The sequence below is a fragment of the Aythya fuligula genome, chromosome 7, assembly GCF_009819795.1.
Source record: "Aythya fuligula isolate bAytFul2 chromosome 7, bAytFul2.pri, whole genome shotgun sequence".
Lineage (NCBI taxonomy): Eukaryota > Metazoa > Chordata > Aves > Anseriformes > Anatidae > Aythya > Aythya fuligula.
The window spans coordinates 4210140-4232767 of NC_045565.1; the positions used below are offsets into that span (position 1 = coordinate 4210140).

The window sequence follows — 22628 nt, forward strand, 5'->3', positions numbered from 1 at the left end:
TTGATTCTTCAAGCAATTTCATCAAATATTTCAAATATTTCTGATAAGCATACCTAAGCAGAAAAGATCATTTGATTTCCAAACAATCGGAGGACCCTAGATATGCAACAAATAGTTTAGCTTTTTTGCTTTCACAGGGTTAAGCAGTGTTTAGCTACCTGAGCTTTTAAACAGAAGCATTCAAACAGAATTATTACATCCCTATCTCCTTCCTCTCATTGGTTTTCTGATTCATGAAAGAGGGATCCTGGATATCCAGAAACCTGGTTCCATTTCCTGACATTTTGGACCAATTTACAGTACTCTGATATCTCATATATAATTGCTGTGCTAGATAGCCATAATCACTAAGGGACAACATATCAGATGAATATGATACATGTAAGTCAGGCATACATAGCCTGGATTGTTTTGTTAGAAATCTCTTTACATCAGAAGATGCAATACCAGTGAAAAGAATTAGATAACCTGCACCCATGTTATTTTAACATAGATCTCACGCAATTTAATTTGTGACACTGCCATTTTGTGTTTACTTGTGAATAACGTGGTATTTATATGGAACCTGGAAGATGAATTCTTGAGAATCAACTGATTTAAGAAGTTAACTACTCTAAGGTTTACTGGTGATTTCCTCATCTTACAATCAGTAATTACTTTCACACTGCCAGCAGTGGCAAAGGAAGAATGACACTGCAAACCATCTAGATACTAGATTTTTGGGTAAGCTCCGTGATACATTTCTCCACTATAAACATTTAATGAGATTTGTTCCCAACAGACTGTTTACTACATCAATTTATTTCATGGCACTGTATTTGCAGCAACAAGATAGAGCAAAGGTTATTTCAGGTCTTTAGCCAATAGAACTTTCTATAAAGAAAGAAAAGCACAACCACCTAATTCATAAGATCATTTTTTAAAAGTTTAATGCTCTATAAATTGTGCTTATCTAACAAATACAGCTTCAATTCCCATTTGTGGTATCTAGGTAAAAATAAATTTAAAAGGCCATAAAGAAATGGCTTTTTACAAGTGAGGCTCCTATGTTGCTACATTTCCAAATAAAACCAAATTCCATCCAAAAGAAAATTTTCCATTTAGTGATTAGCAAAATTTTTATATTTTAAAACTAATAAATATAATAACAACAACAACAAAAATTAAAACGGTACTGCTAACATACAGTCAAGATGAATTTATCTGCTGTGAGAAGATACAAGCACTTAGCTATTTTTTTTGTTTTTGTTACATAAAACAGATAAACAATAACTCTAATTCAAATTACATTTTCATTCAGGGTGTCATTGTAAAAAATCACTTGTGACACTTAAACGTTGCTTTTTCTTTCACTAAATAAGAAAATAGATTATGAACTCTAACTTTAAAACCCAGTGTAAGCAAAAAGGATGGCTAACATGTAACATGCAATCATAGCCTGTTCCTCTGAGGACACAAAAAAAAAACAACTGTCAGATTCAACTTAGAGTATGACTGAGAGGTCCGTTTTGATCAATGCACTGCCACTGCAAGATTTGTGTTAAATATATTGACTTCAATCTATTCCTCTCACCTTTCATTGGAAGTTTTAAACAAAATCTATCATCATCAGACATAGCATCAATTTTCTTGAAAATGTATCAACAATATTGGAGTCGCAAGGCTGGAATCTGATAAATCTGAGTTTTTACAACCAAAAAGGCCCATATTTGCACATGTGTTTAGAAACTTTTATTCCTTTTGTTGATCTGGATCTACATCAATTATACCAGATGAGGAGCATGGTCTGTAGACCTCATCTACAGGAGGTCTACCAATTTTGGCAAAGTAATGGAAAATTACACTGCTAAAAGTCAGAGCAGCCATACGAAACAAGGAATGCTCCATACAGAAGCCTACGAGTAGGTCAGGAGCAGAGGAAGAGCTGACATTCTCCAAATATTTGCTTCAATATGGAAGTAGAATCATCGATTTGTGAAAGCGTATTGCTTATATCACTTAATCATAAAAACATAATTAAGTTTCTAAATCTTTAAATTATATAAATTACATAATAATCCCAATGACAAGTTTCAGAGTAAGTAACTTCAATGTGCATTGTACTAGTTGAAATGCAGTCAATGCAGCCGTGATTACCATTGATGACTGTCATTTGTAAGCTGAACTCCTGGGTTCTGCCCTCTTATTCAAGGAAGTTTCTGCCCTCCACCATTACTCATGTGCATGGAAGTAATTCTTAACTGCTGTTTGAAGGAAGCAAAATGGTGAACATGCATGAAGAATTAATTCCAAGCTCTTCTGAAGTGATTCTTCCCAATAAAATAATGATACTATTCAGACTAAGACTATGCAGAGCATTGGTTTCTAATACCTTTTAGTCTGCCATTTCTAACAGCAATAGTTGTTAGTGAATACAAACAGTAAAGCAAACCATTTTTCCAAAAATATTGCAGTGTGCTAAATTTATGGGTTCACCTACCTCAAGCTCATCAAGTGCACTTCCCAGAGTGGCTTTGTGAGATGAAGGTTGTCCCGTTTTATTTCCAACTCCTTGGGAAGCATTAGAAATTACATTGAGAGCATTCTGTATTTCACTGCAAATTGAATCCTTGCTGGCTGTAAGGGATGCAACATCTGAATGTTCCAAACAAGCTGAACATATTGAATGTAGAAGAGAAGAATTTTCTTTCAGGGATGCACGTGCGGCAGCAATTTCATCTCGCTGATTGCTAGATTTCAAATCCTGTCAGCAAAAAAACATGCTGTTTATTTCCAAAAGCATTTCAAAACTTCAAAATTGACAAGTAATGTATAAACAATGTTTTTATCTATCTGTAATCTGTTTAAGGACACACCGAATTAAATTTATCAAAGATTGGGAAAATGGACCGTCTACAACAGTACTTACAATCGAATCATCTCTATCTCACGAGGGATGAACAAAACTTATGTAAAACAACACCAAATTTTTATTTATTGTATTTTATAACCAGTACCATGAAAGGTCGACATTTTGCTGCTTCTTAGGCATAATCTTCCCTTGAGAAAACAGGTTTGGTATTTAGCTGCTCCCAGACATGTCTGTCTTAATAAGCGATAGAGTAGGAAGGTGTAGATAGGGTTAAGAATAGAGTTTTTGACTGTTGCATCTAAATATATTTCTTGTATTTGCTTCCCCACACTGCCAGCATATGTCTCAAGCACTCTATACAAAGGAACAGCAGACAGAGATGCAAATTCTAAACTCCAGGGAAATGGGAAGCATAGACAGTAGGGAAATCAAAAGTGTCTGTGAAAAGTCACCTCTGTAAAGTGCCACTGCCTATTTCTCCTCGCTCACTGCTATGTGCACACTGTGAGCATTCAGGGATCCTGCCACTTCCATCTTATTCCTTCCTCTTCCACCCAGATCTTGAAACCCTGCAGCCTTCTGCCATCCAAGACAATAAAGAACAAAGTGAACCTTGAAATTGGAAGTGAGATTCAACTGTTTCTAGGAATCAAGCTGAAGAGCTGTTATTTGGACAGCTGAAAGTTACAGACTTCAGGGCAAACAGACAGTCAACATTAGGATTGTAAGCAGCCGCCTGTCTCTGCCTGCTTTACTCTAGACAATTTCCTCATTTTCTTTCTGCATCTTGTCCCTTTGAAGTATACTAGTAGATATTTGCAAAATGGCTTGGGTGAAGGAGAGAATTAAATTCAAGGGAAAAAATAAAAAAGGGAAAATAGCACATCAGAACAAGAAAAGCCTGTGGCATCAGCTTCAAATGATGAGAAGAGGCGCAATGAGGAATGAACAACAAAATGTGCATGAACCTGCTCGCAGTCTGCTCTGAAGCAAACTGAAGTCTTCCTAATTGTTTTCCTTTGCATTGCATGAGGCTCTACATGCATTATTTACAGAAGGATCATAATACCCACGTCTTGCCACGTAAAGTTTCTACGTTTATGGATGAAGAGCATCTGATATTAAAGGAACCAGTCCCATTATTTTTTTAATTCTCTTTCACTGTAAGAAATGCACTGGACACAGGATGGGATCTTACTCCCTCAAGCTTAGTTGGAAATCTCAGGGATACAGCAAAGAAAATAAAAACAGTGGAGCCCTAAAGAGAAGCAGACAATTATTCCACCAGCTGATCACCTGAATTAGAAAATTGAGCTATTGTCTTGGGAGGATTAATATTTAATATGTTTTAAAAAAAAAAATCCATAAACCAAAAAAAAAAAAAAAAAAAAAAACTGTGTAGTAGTGACTTTTTTTGCTCAGGATGCTCAAATCCAAATATTCAACAGCACCTCCAGCCCTGCTAAAGCATCTGCAACTTCTGCAGTGCGCTCTCAGCAAAAAGCAGTAGTTATCATGCAACACAGACTCTTACTCTAATTGGCAAATCTACCTTTCCTGCAATTAAATGACAAGAAGACAGAATGCTCCCTTTTCTGCTGTACTGCAAGGAAGCTACAGACCCAGAGATACAGAGGTAAGTCAATACAACACTTCAATCTAGCTGGCTTCTGTTCTTAAGCAATTCTTACTGTGCTGCAGCATCATACACAAATGATCAAACTTGAAAATCCTTCCACCAAAGGACTTTTTCCATCCAAAAAATTATTGTATAACCAGGAATGAGTGGTTCCTATGGAATCCAAAGCTGCCAAGCCCGTAGCACAAAGCCAGTAACAGCAGGACACCAACACAACATCCATTTTCAATAATAAACAAAGCGCCATGAGTCTTCATGACAAACCCAAAGAGCAGAAAAAAAAAAAAGTAGCTATGACACAGGGTAAGTTGTCATGCTCCTCTCAGGCAGCCAAAACTTCACACAAGTTTTGCAGATATTCTTAGGGGCGTTATGAGTCTTGTTATTACATTCAATTCTATACAAACAGTACAAAATGCTGTAAACACCATGATATGCATTCTCAGTAGATTAAAATTATTTTACTCTGTTGCAGTTTCTGTCTCTTAGACTCACAGACAGGGAAGAATGCAGGAAACAAGGAGAAGAGGGGTTTCAGGGAACTCCAGCTGGGAGAGGGTCAGCACTTACAGAAGTGTTTCTGGAAGCTCTGGGAACAGGAAGGGTGTCAGGCAATGGAAGATGCATTTTGGGCAAACTGTTCATAGGATTTCTCTCTCTGTTTCTCTCCCTTTGCCTTCCTGGGACTTCATCAAGGAGAGGGGACTGTATCCTGGCAGACCATGCCTCCATGCAGCCATATAACTCCTACCCCAGCTCCAAAGGAAACTGGGCATCCCCCCCAGCACCCTATACAGATACCTCTGAGTACTTCCCCTTGCCGCTAGGATCCCTTGGAAGGGGAAGAAAAGAAATTCATTATTTTACTGTGAGATCTATGAAAAATGTAGCAAATAGATCCTAGCTCCTTTCACCTGCCTCAATTAATGGATTTTAGCCTCTCACTCTTTGACTTCTCCATCTACTTCTCCTTTGCCAGACTCCATGCTCAACATTGTTACACTGGTGGCAGGGATGCAGTCAACTGCTAGAGATTACATAAAGAAAAAACTTTACAAAATGCAATTAACTTGGTTTTAACTCGGGAGATGGAATAACTCTGATCACTGTGACACGGGAAATAAATTAAGGGAAGTAAAAGACAAGCAAATCAAGAAAAATAGTTACATCCAAAAATAAAAAAATAAAAATAAAAAAAGCCAATACTGACTCCTGTTTTAAAAACACTTCCTCATCTTTCCATTTTGTGTGAAGAAATAGGGAAAAAAGTAAGACATTTAAGATACAGATATAAATTAAGAGGGTGATATTAAGACAATATAAAGAGACTACAGCATATGTTTTCTGACCATCAGAATGTGCAAGTAGCGATAAAAAGCACCCAGGCAAGTAGTAAAAGCCTCACCGAACAGCTTAGCATACATTACTACCTACTTGTAACACAGCTCACTCAAGGAACAGTGCAGCAACGCGAAGAACTCAGACAAAACAAATATGTACATTTTACTGCTTACAAAATTACTGAACAAAAATATGTGCATTAGACTGTAATTGTCTGCGTGCCCTTCAAAGATAGGTTTAGGGTCAACTAGACACCAAACTCATTACCAACCCCAAACTCTCACAGGAACTCACAAAGAAGTAGTTCAAGAATTGCACTGTAAAGATGCAAGTGGCAGTGAGGTACAATTATGGGTTTTACAGGCTCATGCAAAAAATAAGAGTTGACATGTAAGAAAGCTTTCCTCTCGGATTTGAGCACTGCCCACAAAATGAGTGCCACAGAGTCAATAATTTGATAGAGTTCTGTCATGAGAAAGTCGTCTTGCTGTCAGGTGAGGCTGTGTGGGCCTTGCCTAAAAGACACCAGCATCTCCACAGCAAGAGGGGGAAGGTCCTGCATTTGCTGAGAATAAAGGCCAGGTTCTTTCCCAATTAGGTTAATAAAAAATATAGAGAGAACAGAGCACAGGACAAAGCAATTGCAAAGATGAATCTAGACTATAACCATAGACACGTACATGCATATATGTACATAGACATACATAAAGGGTCCCAATGATGGGCTTCCCTCTGTGAAGAGATCATTGTAGAAGATGTGGAAGAACCACCACTGAGTCTAGAAAGCCAGTGCAATATTAGCTTTCATGCTAACATGGGGTAATGCAGGCTGGAAGGGACCTCAGGAGGGCTCTGGTCTTACCTCAGTCTTCTCAATGAGCTTCTTGTAGGTACCAGGGGCTGCTGTCAGGTTCCCCCCAGATTTTCTCCAGACTGAACAAGCCTGGACCGCTCATCCTGTCCTCACAAGACAAGTCGTCCCATTCCCAGCCATTACAACTCATCAAAAACCCAAGCTGACACACCTAAGTTTCTTTCAGAGTCTCTAAGCCTGCATTTATACCCGTTTGTAAAGCACATGGTCAGTCTTAGATTTGGTAACCAAACACTGGGTAAAAACTTGCTGTACCTTCACATGATCCAACTTTCAAGAAAGCTGCAGATCAACAAGGCCTTCTCCATGAGCACAGCAATCATACAAACAGGGTTATGCCACTGCCAAATTACATACTAAGATGCATTAAAAAAAAGCTCTTATTTTTTTTCCCCTTCAGCTTTTCTCTAAAACATTCAGTGTGTTATTGTTTTTAAAACTCTGTGTTTTATTTCACACAGCATTGTATGAAGTTGCAGCATCACGGTATTGGTAAACTTGCCTATGAAGAGCCTCACTTCTGATGTGTAACACATCCACAGCAAGTCAAACACCCTGGAGGAGGCATGCCCATAAATTCAGAACAGCAATGAATCACAGGAAGATGTTTAAACACAGCTCTGTGTGTTCTCATTGCCTGAATCACTCTTGTTATTTAAGCTAACTGAAAGTCATGGTTTTAAGGACTAAACCGTAAGTAGCACACTTTGCCTCCACAAAGATTCTGTGCTGCCGTTATAAAACCATGATTTACTGGACTCAGGTTCCACCTGAAGTGAAGTCTTGCAATTTTCTCCGTACCTACAGCTATTTGTTGTTAATAATACTCAAGTTAATATATAATACCACAGAAAAGCACAGCTATCATGCACAAAGAATCAAAAGCAGATCACATTTGGTTAATATCCCAGGTTGTTGTTGCTTTTTTTTTGTTTGTTGTTGTTTGTTTTCTTCTGGAATTTGCTGTCCAGTTAGGGTAATGTTGTTCCTTTTGATGACATCCTTGCATCAGGTTGCAACTGCTGCACAACACTCATGTGTTTCATCAAGTTCTTGCCTCCTTACAGATGACAGAGCAACACCTTGCTGTCACTTCTCTATCCATTATTTCAGAATTTGGTCCCCACGCTTCTAATACCCTGCTCTGGTAACTATCCATCTCCCAGATGAAGTGGCTGAGTTTGAAAGGTAGCAAAGCAATTTTTCCCTCTAAGAATTAATGGAACAGAATTTTTAAATCCAGCAATCCTTTTTCTGCACACATATACCACTTAATGTATTAGCTCATAAAGGTTTTCTCCTAGTACAGTTATGGGCACATTTGTCATAAATGAGCATGTCTACAACTAGAGCAGGAAACATTTGTCAGGGAGAGGGGCCCAGGTTAAACACCAGATCTCAAGTTAGGAACCTCCAGAAGGTCTTATCCCATCTTCAGGAGGAGGAGATGGGTAAAGAAGGCATGAAGGAGAGGGAGGGAGGAAATACAGAAGAAATATAGATGACTTAAAGAGGAATCATTTCTTTGACCTTCAGAAGGCCCATCCATTCCACCAAATCCACGACAAACTCGGCTTATCACTTCTCTGAGGTTAGTGTCCACCTCATGAGAATCCACATACTGCCTTAAAACTGAGAGGGGAAGGAAATTAAGACTTAAAGATCACTTACATGCACATCAGTGAAACTAAACACCACATCTAAGCATATTCCATCTATCACATGATGGACCTGTCTCCAACAAATCAGCTCAAGTTCCCCTAGGTGTAAGTTTCTCCTGGTCCTGAACAGAGCATACTGAAGTTTTCCTAGATTTGATGTCTCAGCATGAGACATATTTATGATGTAAAACCATCAGAGATAAGCAAATACACAACTCATACCAGGCAGCCTGTTTCAACTCCAATTTTCTCACAGATTACATAATCAACAAATATTTAGGGTGCTTGCCCCTACTCACCTGTCAAACTCCAGTTGAAGTTTAACTTTTATTTTCTTTTCATTTCTTATAAATACTTGCTAACAATTTAAAATAAGCTATTTCCTTTTTTATGATCAAAAAGCCCAAAACTAAAGCAAGCTGAATCAAGTAAGTCAATGATGTATCCTCAGACACTATTTTAGGATGCACACAATTCAAACACTGCAGAGAATGTTAAGTTCCTGTAATGTGAACATACGTCCAACTCACATGCATAAAGAGTGGCACTCCAGCAATTGGAACTGAAGTGCTAATCCATCAAAACAAGCTTATTAGCATTACCAATTTCAGAAATGTTTTAACAGTACATTTAGTTTCGGCTGTTCAGTTTAAACTGCAAAATTATCTGGTTTCAAGTATTTATCATGTACAGCACTGCTTCCCTTTTTTCTTGCATATCAGTTTAATTTTTTTTTAATGTTGTTTTCTGCACACCTTGCAAACACTTACAGGACAGCAACTCAGAGCAAAAAAGAAAAAGCTTATGCCCTTGAGCTCTGTACCGAATGTTAATGTGTTTGTGTATGATAGATTTAATACATAAATGAGAACAAATGACTTCCAGCAGCTGCACTCTGCACCTATAAATCGCTGTGACTATTGCAAAAATCCATACAGAGGAAGAACAGCTGTATAATTTACAGCATCAGTATTTGTCAAGAAAAGCAGCAAATATAAAACTTGATTTCTTTGTTTTAGCATTCCTATAAAAATTAGAAGTTATCCTTTACAGATTCCTTTTAGATTAGAACTTCTATTCATCTCCCCTGATGGCACTTCAGTGCAGAAGGTTATTTAATTCTTAATAACACCGAAGGAAATTCAAAAGGCACAAAACCCAGCACAGTTTTACAAAATAAATGCTAGAAACGTCTGAAAGAGCTAACAATGAGCATATTATGGTTTGCATTGAATATGCTTTGGTAGTATCAGACAAGTACAGTACTCTGATTCAATGATTTACACTGTACAACAGGTGATTTATATCACACAAATCCACAAAGAGCAAATATTGAAACACAGGTTTGAACAGCTGGATTTGTTCTCAAGATCTTTCCCTACAAACAGGGCTGACAGCCACATCACACACTCCTGTTCTTCCTTATGCTTGAGAGAATTTTGCATTCAGAGTACTGTGGCCAGCTCCCAAGTACAACCCAATACCCTACAAAAATACACACTGTACCACAATAGCTATGAATACTGTGTATACTCTGCAACCAATGTCTAAACATTTCAGAATTTGATGAATTTTTATTGGAGAAATACAAAGCTTTGCCCCCCAAAGTCACATGTCTGTTCAGCCATTTACCGATTGCTTATTTGTGAACATCAAGCAATGGATCTTAAAGCATGAAAAATATCTGAATTTTTCACTACCAACAAAGTGCAACTTTTGGGCTCGTGGTTTTGATTCAGAAAATGGGGAAGACTTTCAAAATATTGTTATTTTTCAGAGAAAAGACACTTTTAACAGTTATATTTATAAAAGAACGTTCTGTAAAAACATCTTTACTAACAAAATTAATTTCAAAATCTATGAAACCATAATAATTATTTTGTTGAAGGCGTTACAAATAGTTACTTCTAGAATGAGTTTGGCATTGAACTGCATTGTCACTGGGTCTGTTACCTTAAGCCACTACTGCCTCTTAACAAAAGCTTAAACCCCCATTTTACTTCATATGCTAGCTTCCAACTTTCACAGTTGGAATGAATCACAAGGAGATTCTGTCTTCCTGGGCTCAAAGCAAGTCACAATGAACCCTCTGGTGCATTTCTTATACGATAAAGCCAGTAAATGCAGTTTCCATGAACTCTAGATATATAAGAAATAAGATGTTTAAGTCCCTTAAAAAACAACCGAATTGAGCAGATTTTTATTGGAAAAAAAAAAAAAAATCACAGAAGTTCAAATAAATAATTTCAATATTTTAATTGAATGTCTTATCAGAAGTTCAGTCACATGAAGGGCCTTCAAAACGGTCAGAATTCACCTTCATCCTTGTCTCAGAGACAAAATACTACAAAACAAAGCAGCAAGCTTGTTTGTATCCTCTCGTATGGCACTAGCTGTTATGATTCAGCAGGTTCAACACAGATCGTCACTTTAAAACAAGGGGTACACCACAGGCAACATCCTCTGAGAGAACTGTGTTCAGTAGGAAAAACATCCAAAATATAATGCAAGTCTCATCGATACAAGAAAAACCTGAGGATGAGGACCCTACAGACACTGCAGAACACTGAAATTTTTATCTTACTGACTGTCCTTTCAGATGTATCAGAGCTCTGCTGTTCTTCCTAAAGCATAAAATCAAAGTCAGCATCAGAAACAAACCTCCATTGCCTTGTTATCATCATCTCGCTATCTCATGAGAGAATAATGGTCTTTCCCTGGCAGAAGGGAAATGGTGAAGAACTCCCAACTTCACACAGCAGCAGGAGTTTTGCCAAAATGTTCTTTACCTGTTCAAACACCAACTTCCTTGTTTTCCCTAAATAGCTAAAAGTGACTTGGTTTGGTTTTCCTTTTTATTTTTTTATTTTTTATAATGGTATCAATAGTGTGGAAGAACACCAAAAAAATGTAGCATTCAAAGGCTCATCTAATTAAATGGCATAAGAAGTTTTTGATTTCAAGGGTTTTGTTTAAGTAGTTACTCTCCTAAGTATCATTTTCTTTCTTTGGAGCAAATTATTATCTTAATTGCCAACCCCTTAGCGTAATAGGCCTTGACAGAATACAGTCATTTCTCTAACTCCAGTGGTTTTGCACCAATGAGAATAAGGTCAATTTTTCCATTGAGGAAAGGCCAGTGTCAAAGTAAATGTTCTCATCACTAACTTGTCGTTAGAAACTACAAGGGTGTAAGGAATTCAGATGATTTAGGGAGTCTAAGACAGCCTTCTTGGTTGCGAAACATTTCTGATACTCAGACATAAGTGCTTCTAAATAAGCAATTCTTTCCCCTTTTGAACCAAAAGCAACCTCATTAGTATTAGTTACACCCTGAAACCTTATAAACAGGAAGATAAACAAATACAATCTTCTTTAAGTGATCATGATAAAAATCCATGGAAAAAGATTTTTTTATTTAAGGGAAAGTGATTAAAAACAAAATCAATCTTTCCCTGCTTGGCAAGAACAACAGAGCAAAATAAAACATATGACATGATTCTGTGCTGATAGTTTAGAAGATTTTAGAAAGGCGAGTATATTTTGGCCCAGAGAGACCATGACATTTTCATCCTTAGAGATATTCCAAGGTCAACCAGACAGCACCTGAGCAACCTGACCAAACTTGGAAGCTTGCCCTGCTTTGAGCAGGGTACAGGACTTGATCTCTAGAGGTCCCTTTTTCCTAATGAATGATATTAACTTACATTATTTGATGACTGAAAATGAGTATTCTGCAGCTTTATGGAACATCTGAATTCTTCCTATTCAGAGCATTATGTAGTAAGAAAATCCTGAGTACTTCCTATCACCGTAGTGGTATGGAAATTATGCAAGTCCATCACCATAACAGGGTACAACTCCAGCTTCTGCAACATTAATAACCAAAAAGCAGCTTCTGCAGAGTTACAGCAATAGCTCAAATTGGATGCCTCCGAGGAGGGCACCTGAACAAAAAAATCCCTAGGCAATTATGCCCTTGCCCTCTACATTCCCAACCTCTCACCCAAGGGTCTGTACCACTACTGGTATTAGGGTTGGAGGTCTTTTTGCTCTGACTTGGTTCCTTCCATTGTCTGTAGAAGAGATGCTTTCTCCTACTACATCTTTGATGTAGAAATCTCCTACTAATCAGGACATATGTCATGATAAAATGCTATCTGCATAATATTCCACAAATCTGACAGACTGGGAGGAGAAAGTATTTCTGTAGATTTCTTCTTCCAACCCACCCCTCTTGTGTGTAACTTTAAATGTTAAGTTTGGAGAAAACTTAATGAAGAAAAATTAAAGCACAAATTGCAGGTGAGATGTAAAATGTGAAAGTAAATCTGCATACTTTGCACTGACGTGTGTGACATTTTCATTCTAAAAAACCTGTTCTCAGAAGCTCATAATTTTGACAAATGAGTACTCTGGGCTAACACTGATCACATCAGCTGTCTGGGTGGGGTGGGGGTACCTTCACTGGCCAGGTTTAGGTTTGCTCTATCAGCTTCCAGCAGAGACAGCCCCTTGGCTGCTCACACCTACATCCATGAGCAAGACTTAAGCGCAGAGACCAACATTCTCCTGGCCTCTAATAAGAAAAAACTCCACACACACAAAAAAAAAAAAAAAAAAAAAAAACACTTTATATGGCTACATGCCACACAGCGTAGTTTGCCCACTACAACCAGTCAACACATAGGCTGTAAAAATTGTGAGAGGAACCACAAATCAGGACAAAAAATGAACAGAAGAGTAGATAAATGGATAAGGAGGAAGAAAACAAGGAAGAAAAATCTGCAGATAAAAAGCAGGAATGCTAAAGGTGAGGGAGAAGTAGGGAAAAAGATAAAGGCAACAGCAAGAAGTAATAGCAGACAGACACGTGGCCATCAGGCCCCAGTAATACTGGTCTTGGGAGGCCTTGAGATCTTCTCAGGGCACGTGGTGTAACAGGCAAACCCAGAAGTCCCTCCTGGTAAAGGAGGGAAGGGGAATTCCACCCTCTTCCCCATGTGTCATGGCACATGGAGAGGAACATCGCTTTCTGTCCCCTGGTTTCATCTGGAACAGACTCCTTTTTTCACTGTGTGCCAAGGAACCAAAGAGCATGGGGTAGATGGAAAGGGAGGACTGGCAACCATTAATGAAGTGCAGACAAAGCCTTGTATTTTACGTTTCATTTCAAAGGGACAGGCTGCTGAAGTGAGGCCAGGTAAATCACTCAGTGCAGCACTGTAATTCTCATGACCAAATAATTTATCGAACAAACCATCTCTAAGGTGTAGCATTTCAAGACTTTTCATACAGAACCATACATTCCTCCAGAATGTTCCTGTTTTTCATACGGAAACTCAGTTTCTTGTGTTCAACAAGTTCTAAACATTTAGTATTACTACTTGGTGCCCCTGCATACTTCTCGCTAGCAGTCACTAGCCTGAGATGAACACCGTGCTACTAACGAGCATCTAGTTTCCCATCAATAAATACGATTTGACTAAACACAGATTTGATCAAAAATTCCCTCAATTGTAAATAAAAAGCACTCAGCATCAACAACAGCCAAGTCTTTTATATTTCTGGGTTACCTGGTTTTTAAAAAGTTGACTTAGGCATTTGTGTCATTGGCTAGTTAGTATTGCCCATTGAAGTAAAATTTCATTACTTTCGTATCATTACAGTATCAGACTATCATTAGCAGCACACTCAGAAGTTCTAAGACACATACGCATCCAGAGCACTTTTCATTTATACTTCTAGCTGAGCTGTGACATCCTCACCTGTTGACTAAGACACAACAATTACATTCCCTCCGCATGCACCTGAAGGCACACTACAATCAAGACCTTGTCTTATAATTTTAAGGACTGTGAATAGCATTTATACAAAAATTGTAGTAGAGTTCTTTTGTCTGGGAGAGTTTATTTAAAATGAAAATAACCCCTCTCTGTTTCCTTTCTTCTGGATTATTCTTGTCATGTATTAATGCAGCATTAAAAAAAATTTTGTAGGACAATACCACACTGTTCAAATGATAAATCACACTCAAAGCCTATCCAATCAATTTACCCTTTAGTTTATTATTAGAATATCACTTCTGAAAAGTGAACAGAATTTTTAAAAAGTGTAATCCTTCAGAGACCTCACCTTCAAAGCTAATGAGCATAATTGCCTTCTGAAAGGGAACAAATCTTTTACACTGTATTGTAACAGTCAATTTTTACACAACATTGAAGAAGTTATTTTTGCTCAGGCAGAAAGCTCCTACTTTTCTGAAATAAACTCCTTTCAGCCCAAACGTGAGATGCAATTGTGTTATTTGTGTATTTCAAAAGTAAGTTTCCTACCTCCACTTCCCCACAGATCTTAAATATGCCAGCCATATCCTGCAATATTCTCTCTAACAGAAGAGGCACAGTTTGCTGTAGGGTTGCATAGCAGCAGCCTCAGCACACAGGCACTGCATAAACCTAGCATGAGGGATAGTTTGCTCCTGCCACAAGGCAAATGCAGAAATAAATAAGAGAAACTACACTGAAAGATGACAACAAACATGTCAGCAGAGGGATGCATCACTCTAACCACACCTTCTGCTTTTTGTTCTCCTCTTAGACACACTCCGTCTAGGAGGAGAAAGGAAAGGAATGGGGGGAGGCAGGAAATGTTCTTAATTACAAGAAGCTGTAGCAATCTTAGCAAAGCGTGGTAAATGTATGCAACATTATCAGCATCTCAGTAATAGCAAAAAAGAAATCCCACTCAGTTTAAAAATTACATAGTCTGAAAGAATGGCACCTGGCCCAGGATTCATCTAGCAGAGAATAAAAGAACAGAGGGCCCAAAGAGGAACAAGAGCTGTATGCACTACTGCAAGCCCGCGCACTGTTGTGAGGCCAGCTTACTACACACACAGGCCGCAGCTCGCAATACAGAGCAAAGAAGGTTCTGCATATGGAGTCCCACCACGCCTTGCCAACCATGCTCTTCCAAAAGAGAATAATCCTTCACTTCAAGCATTTTTCAAGCTAACGTAGTATCAAAAAAATATATATTCCTACCTTAGGATCTCAGTCTAGGAAGGCGTATATATATATATGTGTGTGTGTGTGTGTGTGTATTTTATTTTTTTTTTAAAGCAATCAACCACTGAAACCAAAGATGCCTGTTTATAAATGGCCCAAGTCTCTAAAACCCTTTCAGTATTCTTCATCCCGCATTTTCTTTACAGAATTGTCATCAAACTGCAAACTGTAGTAAGGGAATTGCAGTAAGGGAACTGCAGTATGGAAACTATTCTTCAGTTACAGTGCTCCTCATACACTTAAAAAAAAAAAAAAAAAAAAAAAAAAAAAAAAAAAAAGAGAGAGAGAGAGTAAGAAAATAAAAGATTAACAAATGCCTACACCTGTATTCTGTATAGTAACTCAACTCACAACACCCACACAGCACCTGTGGAATGTCTGTTAAAACCTATTTTTCCTCCTCTTTACAGGGTAATCTTCCAATTCAGACCAAAACAATTTGTCCTTGTTATGGAGTCACAAAAGGACAATTTTTAGATTTAAAACCAGTCTCATAGATTAGTCCACCACAGTAAAATATCCCAAATGCAGAACATTTGAAATTCTTTTGAGCAGTCTATTGAACAGCTAGCCCTGAAAAATCCGATTGTTTGTGAAAGCCAGTGAACTTCAGCTGTGAAAGCCAATGATTTAGCCTGCTAATGCCACAGTGAGGATAAGGAGCTGCCAAAAATCCAGCCACAGATTGCTACTGGAAAGCAATTTTGATAATTAGAGTCTCCTCAGAAAGTCAGGAAAAGAACTATAAGAACATTGTTTTTCTATCATAACTAAATTCTTTCTATAGAATTTACACGTTGCATTCAATAGCTGCTGTATTGCAAGGAAACTTTCTGGTGGGTTATTCCCCTTCTGGAAACAAAAGCATCACAATCATTGCTTCTGAAGCAATGAAGCTGCTTATTCCTTCAACAGAGAGGGCAGACTTCCTTCTCCTTCCCCCAGAGCTTGTACCTGAAGAGCACCAGCATGCAAAACCTTGTTACCATTACTTCTCAGTGCTTAAGTGAAAGCTGCAGGGACTAATTAGTATCTTTTGCTAAGTCTTGACAAAGGTGCAGAGAACACAGCTCTAAGCAGCCTTACGTTCTGTCTAACACGCTCCCTTCTGTTGACCCCTGTCTGACAAAAAATCACGTGTCAAACAGAAATTCAGTGAGCTCCAGCTTGTTCCAAGAGAGACATAGATGAAGTCAACACAGAGGGAGCTGGAGAACCAGAGAGACCTCCAACAACTGATACCATTTCTTCTTTGATTAGTAGAGGAGTCTGAAGTGAAGGAACCACACAGAACCCTCTGGGCACCCAGAAACACAGACAGACTCAGTGATTACCTACGTCTACATTTCCCTAAGCCCCTAAACTTTCATTTCCCAATGAAAACACGTCTGTTCTTTCCTGCTATAAAACAGGAGAGAAAAAAAGGAAGAAAAAAAAAAAAAAAAAAAGCCTTTGTAAGCTAAATCTGTAAAACAAGTCTTAGCTAATTTTCATGTGGAAAGAAAAATCACTTCAAAACTGTAGCAGTTTGCTGCTTCAATAGGATAAAACCATCAAATGAACATTACTAACATCTTGCTCTTTAAACAGGCTTTTTGTCAATACACAGACCAATATCCTGGCCTACTGGTCCCTGTCAAGCTCCAGCTCAGTTCCCACCCAGGGCAGCAGTCCAGGAGGAACTGAAGAGGATGACTAAGCTTTTAATCACTGAGCTGGAAACAGTACCAGCCACAGCCTGGCCTTCGAATGAGGAGTAAGTTACTCAAAGAACTGATCCAAACTTTGTTACGTTGAGTAATAATAATTCATGCTGCAGTTTCTCTCCATGGAGATGCACAGAATTCTCCAACAGGTGATCTAGCCAGTAACACTGGAAAAATCTGTCCCAAAGGCATCAATAAAACTCATCCTGTTTGTTTGTTTTTTTTTTTTGTTTTCATGATAACAAAGAGACCTGATTCATGAGAGACTTAGCTTCTACTCTCTACTAAAGTCATCCTCTTCCTCAGGTTCTGATTCAGCAAAGGACTACAGAAATCTAACTGAGAACACCAGTGCCATCACCAACCTCCACGGAACTAGAGACCCGTTTTCTGCTTATTTTGTAAGACCTGTGATGTGGGCATTGCTAGACTAATGCACAGAGATGATTTCCAGCAAGAAAGTGAACAGCTGTCATGTCACCTCTAATCATCAGAAAGTTTTCAGATTTGAACCTCTGGTCTTCGAATCAAGGCTCCGTACGCTGCTATCAAAGCCTTGGACCAAAGAGCTTATCAAATATTGTAAGTCAAAAATCAAAGACTAATCAAAGTCTCTCTAGTCAGTAATGAAACCTAGAAGAAGTATTGTTTTGTCACTTACATGAAACACATTTCTCAGAATTTATAAAGTTGTTTTATTTTAGAAAAGATTAAAGATTTAATTTTTCAAAGGAATCTAAGGCTTCAGATTGACAGCTTATATAAACCACAAAGCAGGACTGCCCATGAGAACTACAGGTGATGAGTTTATCATCTATCAACCTGTCAATAAAGAAAAACTGACATTTTCTTTCTGATATCAATAGGAGTAGAAGGCATTCAGCATTTCGTCAACAGACAATTCATGAGGATAGTTATAAGAAAACCAAGAGCCATATGCTCACAATATGGTGTAATTAACACTGCCAAGAGATCAAGGCAGCTTGTCTAGAATATTTAAATCCACAAATATTCAACATAAGATTCCCATATTTTCTACTTTCCACATTACTGCAGAGAATCTCAGCTTTTTATTGATGCAGATGACTTTTTTTGCCAGCATTATGCTTCTATACAGTAGCATAAACAAATTTTGGTAGGACTCGATACTGCACTCCTAAATGCTGCAAACCCTGTTTAAAACCCTTAGCTTGCAGTTCCTTAGTAAAAGCTTTAGTTGAGGGAAGATAATTGTGATTAGAATAATAACTGCACAGAACTTCTCTAATTATGCATCATCTGCAATTCTCTAAATCATGTGGATTTGCTTTAAAGAATATTACACTTTTGCAATTTACTGTCACGCTAAAAATCAAACGGACAGCAACTAAATTACATTATCCTACTGTTTCATTAGGAAGCCTGATGCACAGTCATGTTGCAATATGCTATTCTCAATATTTAAATCTTTCAAGAAAAATGTTATCACACTCAGAGGTACTTCAGTAGGGAACATGCTAAAAAAACAGAACCCATTAACTGATTTACTTTGTTTTAACTCAGATTTTTTTTTTTTTAACAGTTCGCCATTTACTCAGATTAATCACAGAAAGTACTTGTCCCAGACAGAAAAATATCTCGTATGTTGCTGCAGCTTCATTGCCAAACAAAAACACATCTGAATGAATAGACATGCAAACCTACAGAGGAAAAGTGCAATGAGAAATAAGGCTACCAAGCTCAAATAAAGAAGTTACTACCTCCAGGAGTAACAAATGCTCGGTTATACAAAAACGTACAATTCTTCTAGCCCATTGTCGACATACAATGATGGGCACTACACACAAACACACACACACACACAAAAAAAAGTATAGACTCCAGACCTGTATCTCTTAACATCCAACCTACAAAAAAGCACCCAAATCCTGCCTGTTTTCTCTGTGGTGTTCTCCCACAGTTGCTAACAAGGACATGGTTTCTTAACCAAATAATTCACTAGTGGCTGCATGTCACCTGTTACCAACTAGGCAAAGAGCTGTGTGTGCTGTATCTGTGGAGACATTTTATTTCCACAGACCAATCCCACGAGAAATGCTTCAGGGCTACTGCATTTCGGTGCACGTTTTTTGTTGTTGTTCTAGTGCAACTACAACAAACATGATACGGGAAATGGAAAGAAAAAAAAAAAAAGGGCTAATCCTCAACTATTTCTGTAGCTCCCTGCGAAGGATGAATGCAGCCCATCTGACGTGAAACTAGGCCAGGTTCGTACAGTCAAATTTAAAACAATAGCACAAACACATAAAGGCAGGAAGTTGATACTTTGAAGATATACCATGAGCTAGAATTAGCCAGAAACACAGCAAGAAGAGGTGCTGGAAATGTAAATTAGGAGTAGGAAGGTGAAGGAAGTGCTGGAGCAATACAGGGAAAACTCTAGAGACAGATTACACTGTGAAAGACAATGTTCGTTGCCTTTTTTTTTCTTTAGACTTCACTTGAAAGAAATGTTGCAATCAATTAAAACCAGGGAAAAAAATATAAAGATTTCAGACTAATATTTGAAAAGAGCACACAAAACATTAGAAGGATAACCTGGCAATTTTCACATCTGCTAACCCTGCTTAGTTTCGTCTCATCAACAAACCTGAAAGCCATAAGTGTTTAAACAGACTCTGTTGGAGCAGTGATGGGGAAAATAAAGATTTAAGGGGAAAAAAATTCTTAAAAAACAAACAAACAAACAAACATAACGTAACAAACAAACAAACAAACAAAACACCCAAGAAAGAGTAAGGAAATAACAGTTAACCATTCTGACATGTTCTGAAACAAAATGTAAACACAAAAGAAAAGTGGAAAGTAAATTACAGCTAATTTGGGTTGGCTCAAATAACATATACCATTTCTCTGGCAGAGTTTTTAATCCCATCACAAATTATGTTCTTCAAAGCAGATTCAGAAAATATGCTCTTAAAAAACTGGTGTAAGGACCACACAGAAACATTGGCAGTGAAAGTGTCCTGGAATAGGTAAGAGAATGAAATGGAAATGTATACCAAGTAAGGTTCTTCATAATTTTTTTCTATGTCTGGAACAACTCTATATTCCCAACTAAGGTTGTGAAAAAAGTGAGAAGGCTGAAGAAGAATGTAAAGATGACAAAGGGCAAGATTAAAACTGAAAATCTTGATAACTACAAAAACAGGCCTAAAAAAAAAAAAAAATGTTTCAGGAAGTGTCTGTACTCAAACTGGAAAAAGTAAACTGCTGGCTATATTGCAGTCCTAAAAACACACCACCCTCTTTTAAATCTCCCTATACTCCCTCTCCAAGCAGAGAATATCAAAGCAAAGTAGATGCAGAAAAGTGGATTGCAGCCTGTAAGAACTTCTAGCAAACTTTCATCATCTTTAACATTGATAAATCCCAAGCTGAAGTCCTGGAGGACTGAGGCTGCAAAAATATTAATAGGAATTATGGATTTTTTTTAATGTATAAAAAGGAAATTGTTTGTTTGTGACCCCATGACCACTGTGAATACCAGATAAGAAAAAATAAATAAATGACAGCAAGGAAAACTCTCAATTAGATAAAAAAAGGAAACATTTTAACAGCAAGATGAGTTAAATACTGGAACAGATAGTACAGAGAGTTGTAGCACAGGTAGTGATAGAGACTTTAACAAAAAAAAATCTGTTGATCACCTACATTTAAATCTGGTTTAGGATGCACAGATACTGGATGACTCCCTGTGTTCCTTTCAGACCTACTTTTCTGATTCTATGAACACATATTTTCAAACAGATCACAGAAATATCACATCTCTCCACCAGACTAAGCAAAGAGATTTCACTTCCAATACAGAAGGAAACACATCTGATGAACATAAGAGACTAACAAAGGCAGAAAGCGTTTTTCACTATGGGTCAGTAAACTGGACAGCGGTTGTTCTGGTCATAACGAAAATAACCATCTTGTACAGACTTACATGAAGGTGTCAGGCACATTGTGAGAACAAGCCAGAAGTACACAGGGTCTGTGCTTCTGCTGTACTGGCCTTTAAGGCTGAACAGACCCACGCACACAATTTTTGCTCAATGCAACAGCTTGCTCTGCCCCTGAAGTAATTGCTACAAAGCACACAAATTATATGTATGGTCTACTGAGTGAGCTGCACATCAAATACACAAATCTGAGCAAAAAGAATTTAAAAATAATTTTTTACTGCACATGTGTTCTTCTCTTTCACATTATCTGAGCAAGTTCCCTAACTATAGAACAGCTCCAAAAATATTATTAGGCCTAAAAGCTCCTCAGATGCTTGAACACATCTCAAACTTCTAACCCAAAAAGCTCTTTGAAAACATTGCTTACAACAGTTCTGTGAATCAGCTGCACATCCTGGCACACCACAGCTCTGCGACCAACTCATCTAGAGGACCTTTGTGTCTCAAGAGCAGTGTAATTACTGTTACACCTCCTGAGGAGTAGCAGAGAGACGATTAGAAATAAGCAGGGAATTATTTAAGAAGTGTTAAAACTGCTGTATGATTCAACAGGCATCCCATCAAGAGGGATTTTTTTTTCCCCCATTGATTAAAATGATGTGCCTTTCCATCACCTTCTTCCCCTCCTCTTTAATTTTCCATCTAAGAGCCTTTTGTTTACTTGCCGTTTTCTTCTTGTGAGCGATACAGGCAAATTATAGGCATTGTACCAATCTGTTCTAAGGGCAAGGCAATTTTCAAAGTCTTGTTATTGTCTTCTATGCAAGCATGTGACAAATGTTTACAAATGTCTGTTATTACTGGTTTAGTACCACCCTGGGTCTTTTTTGACTATGCCAAACCAGTAATCACCCTGAAGCATCTCCTCTCACAGCATGTTTACATCATACTCATGACAGTTTTGCATTTAGTCATTGTGACATCTCTCACACTTACTCTTATAAAGAGTGCCATAAAACAGGGTTTAGGGCCTGGAAATGCTTTACTGAAACTGATGAGCCCTTGGATATCAGTCAGTCTGTAACCAGCAGTGAGTGAAAGGGCCTGCCTTGGAGAGCACCTCATTTCTGAGGTTTGTACTCATGGATAAGGAAGAGAAAAAAAAAAAAAAATCAGCTGGGCAGCTTCAGTTCAATCCTTAACAACCATGACACCACACACCTCAAAATCCCACAGAAATTCCTATGCTTTGGTAATACAGTTGAGCCATCATTGGCTCAGGCTACAAATACTACTAAGTAGCAGAGAAGTGAAATGTTACATTCCTTCACAAGTGCTAAAAAAAGATGAAGAACTGGAAAATACATGGAAAAAAACTGTACCATTTCTTTGGAAATTATTCTGAAAATAATGGAAAATGTATCTACTGATTAGTGCACTGAATGCCAGACTGTTTAGAAACTGGTTGAATATGATAAAAAATGCACTTCAGTACGATATCCAGAAACATCTATTTAATCAGTGTACTAATCAGTGCATGTGCTTTGACAAGGT

The 22628-nt window shown here is 37.9% G+C and overlaps 1 protein-coding gene across 4 annotated transcripts in view; it reads right to left on the reverse strand.

Moving 5' to 3' along the window:
- The window catches only part of CTNNA3 (catenin alpha 3), a 458724-nt gene that overhangs the window by 363741 nt on the left and 72355 nt on the right, over window positions 1–22628 (reverse strand). For all 4 annotated transcript variants that reach the window (XM_032191583.1, XM_032191582.1, XM_032191585.1 and 1 more), the window contains exon 6: window positions 2480–2743. In XM_032191583.1, coding sequence (XP_032047474.1) covers window positions 2480–2743 — 264 coding nt within the window. The remainder of the gene's footprint in view (window positions 1–2479; window positions 2744–22628) is intronic.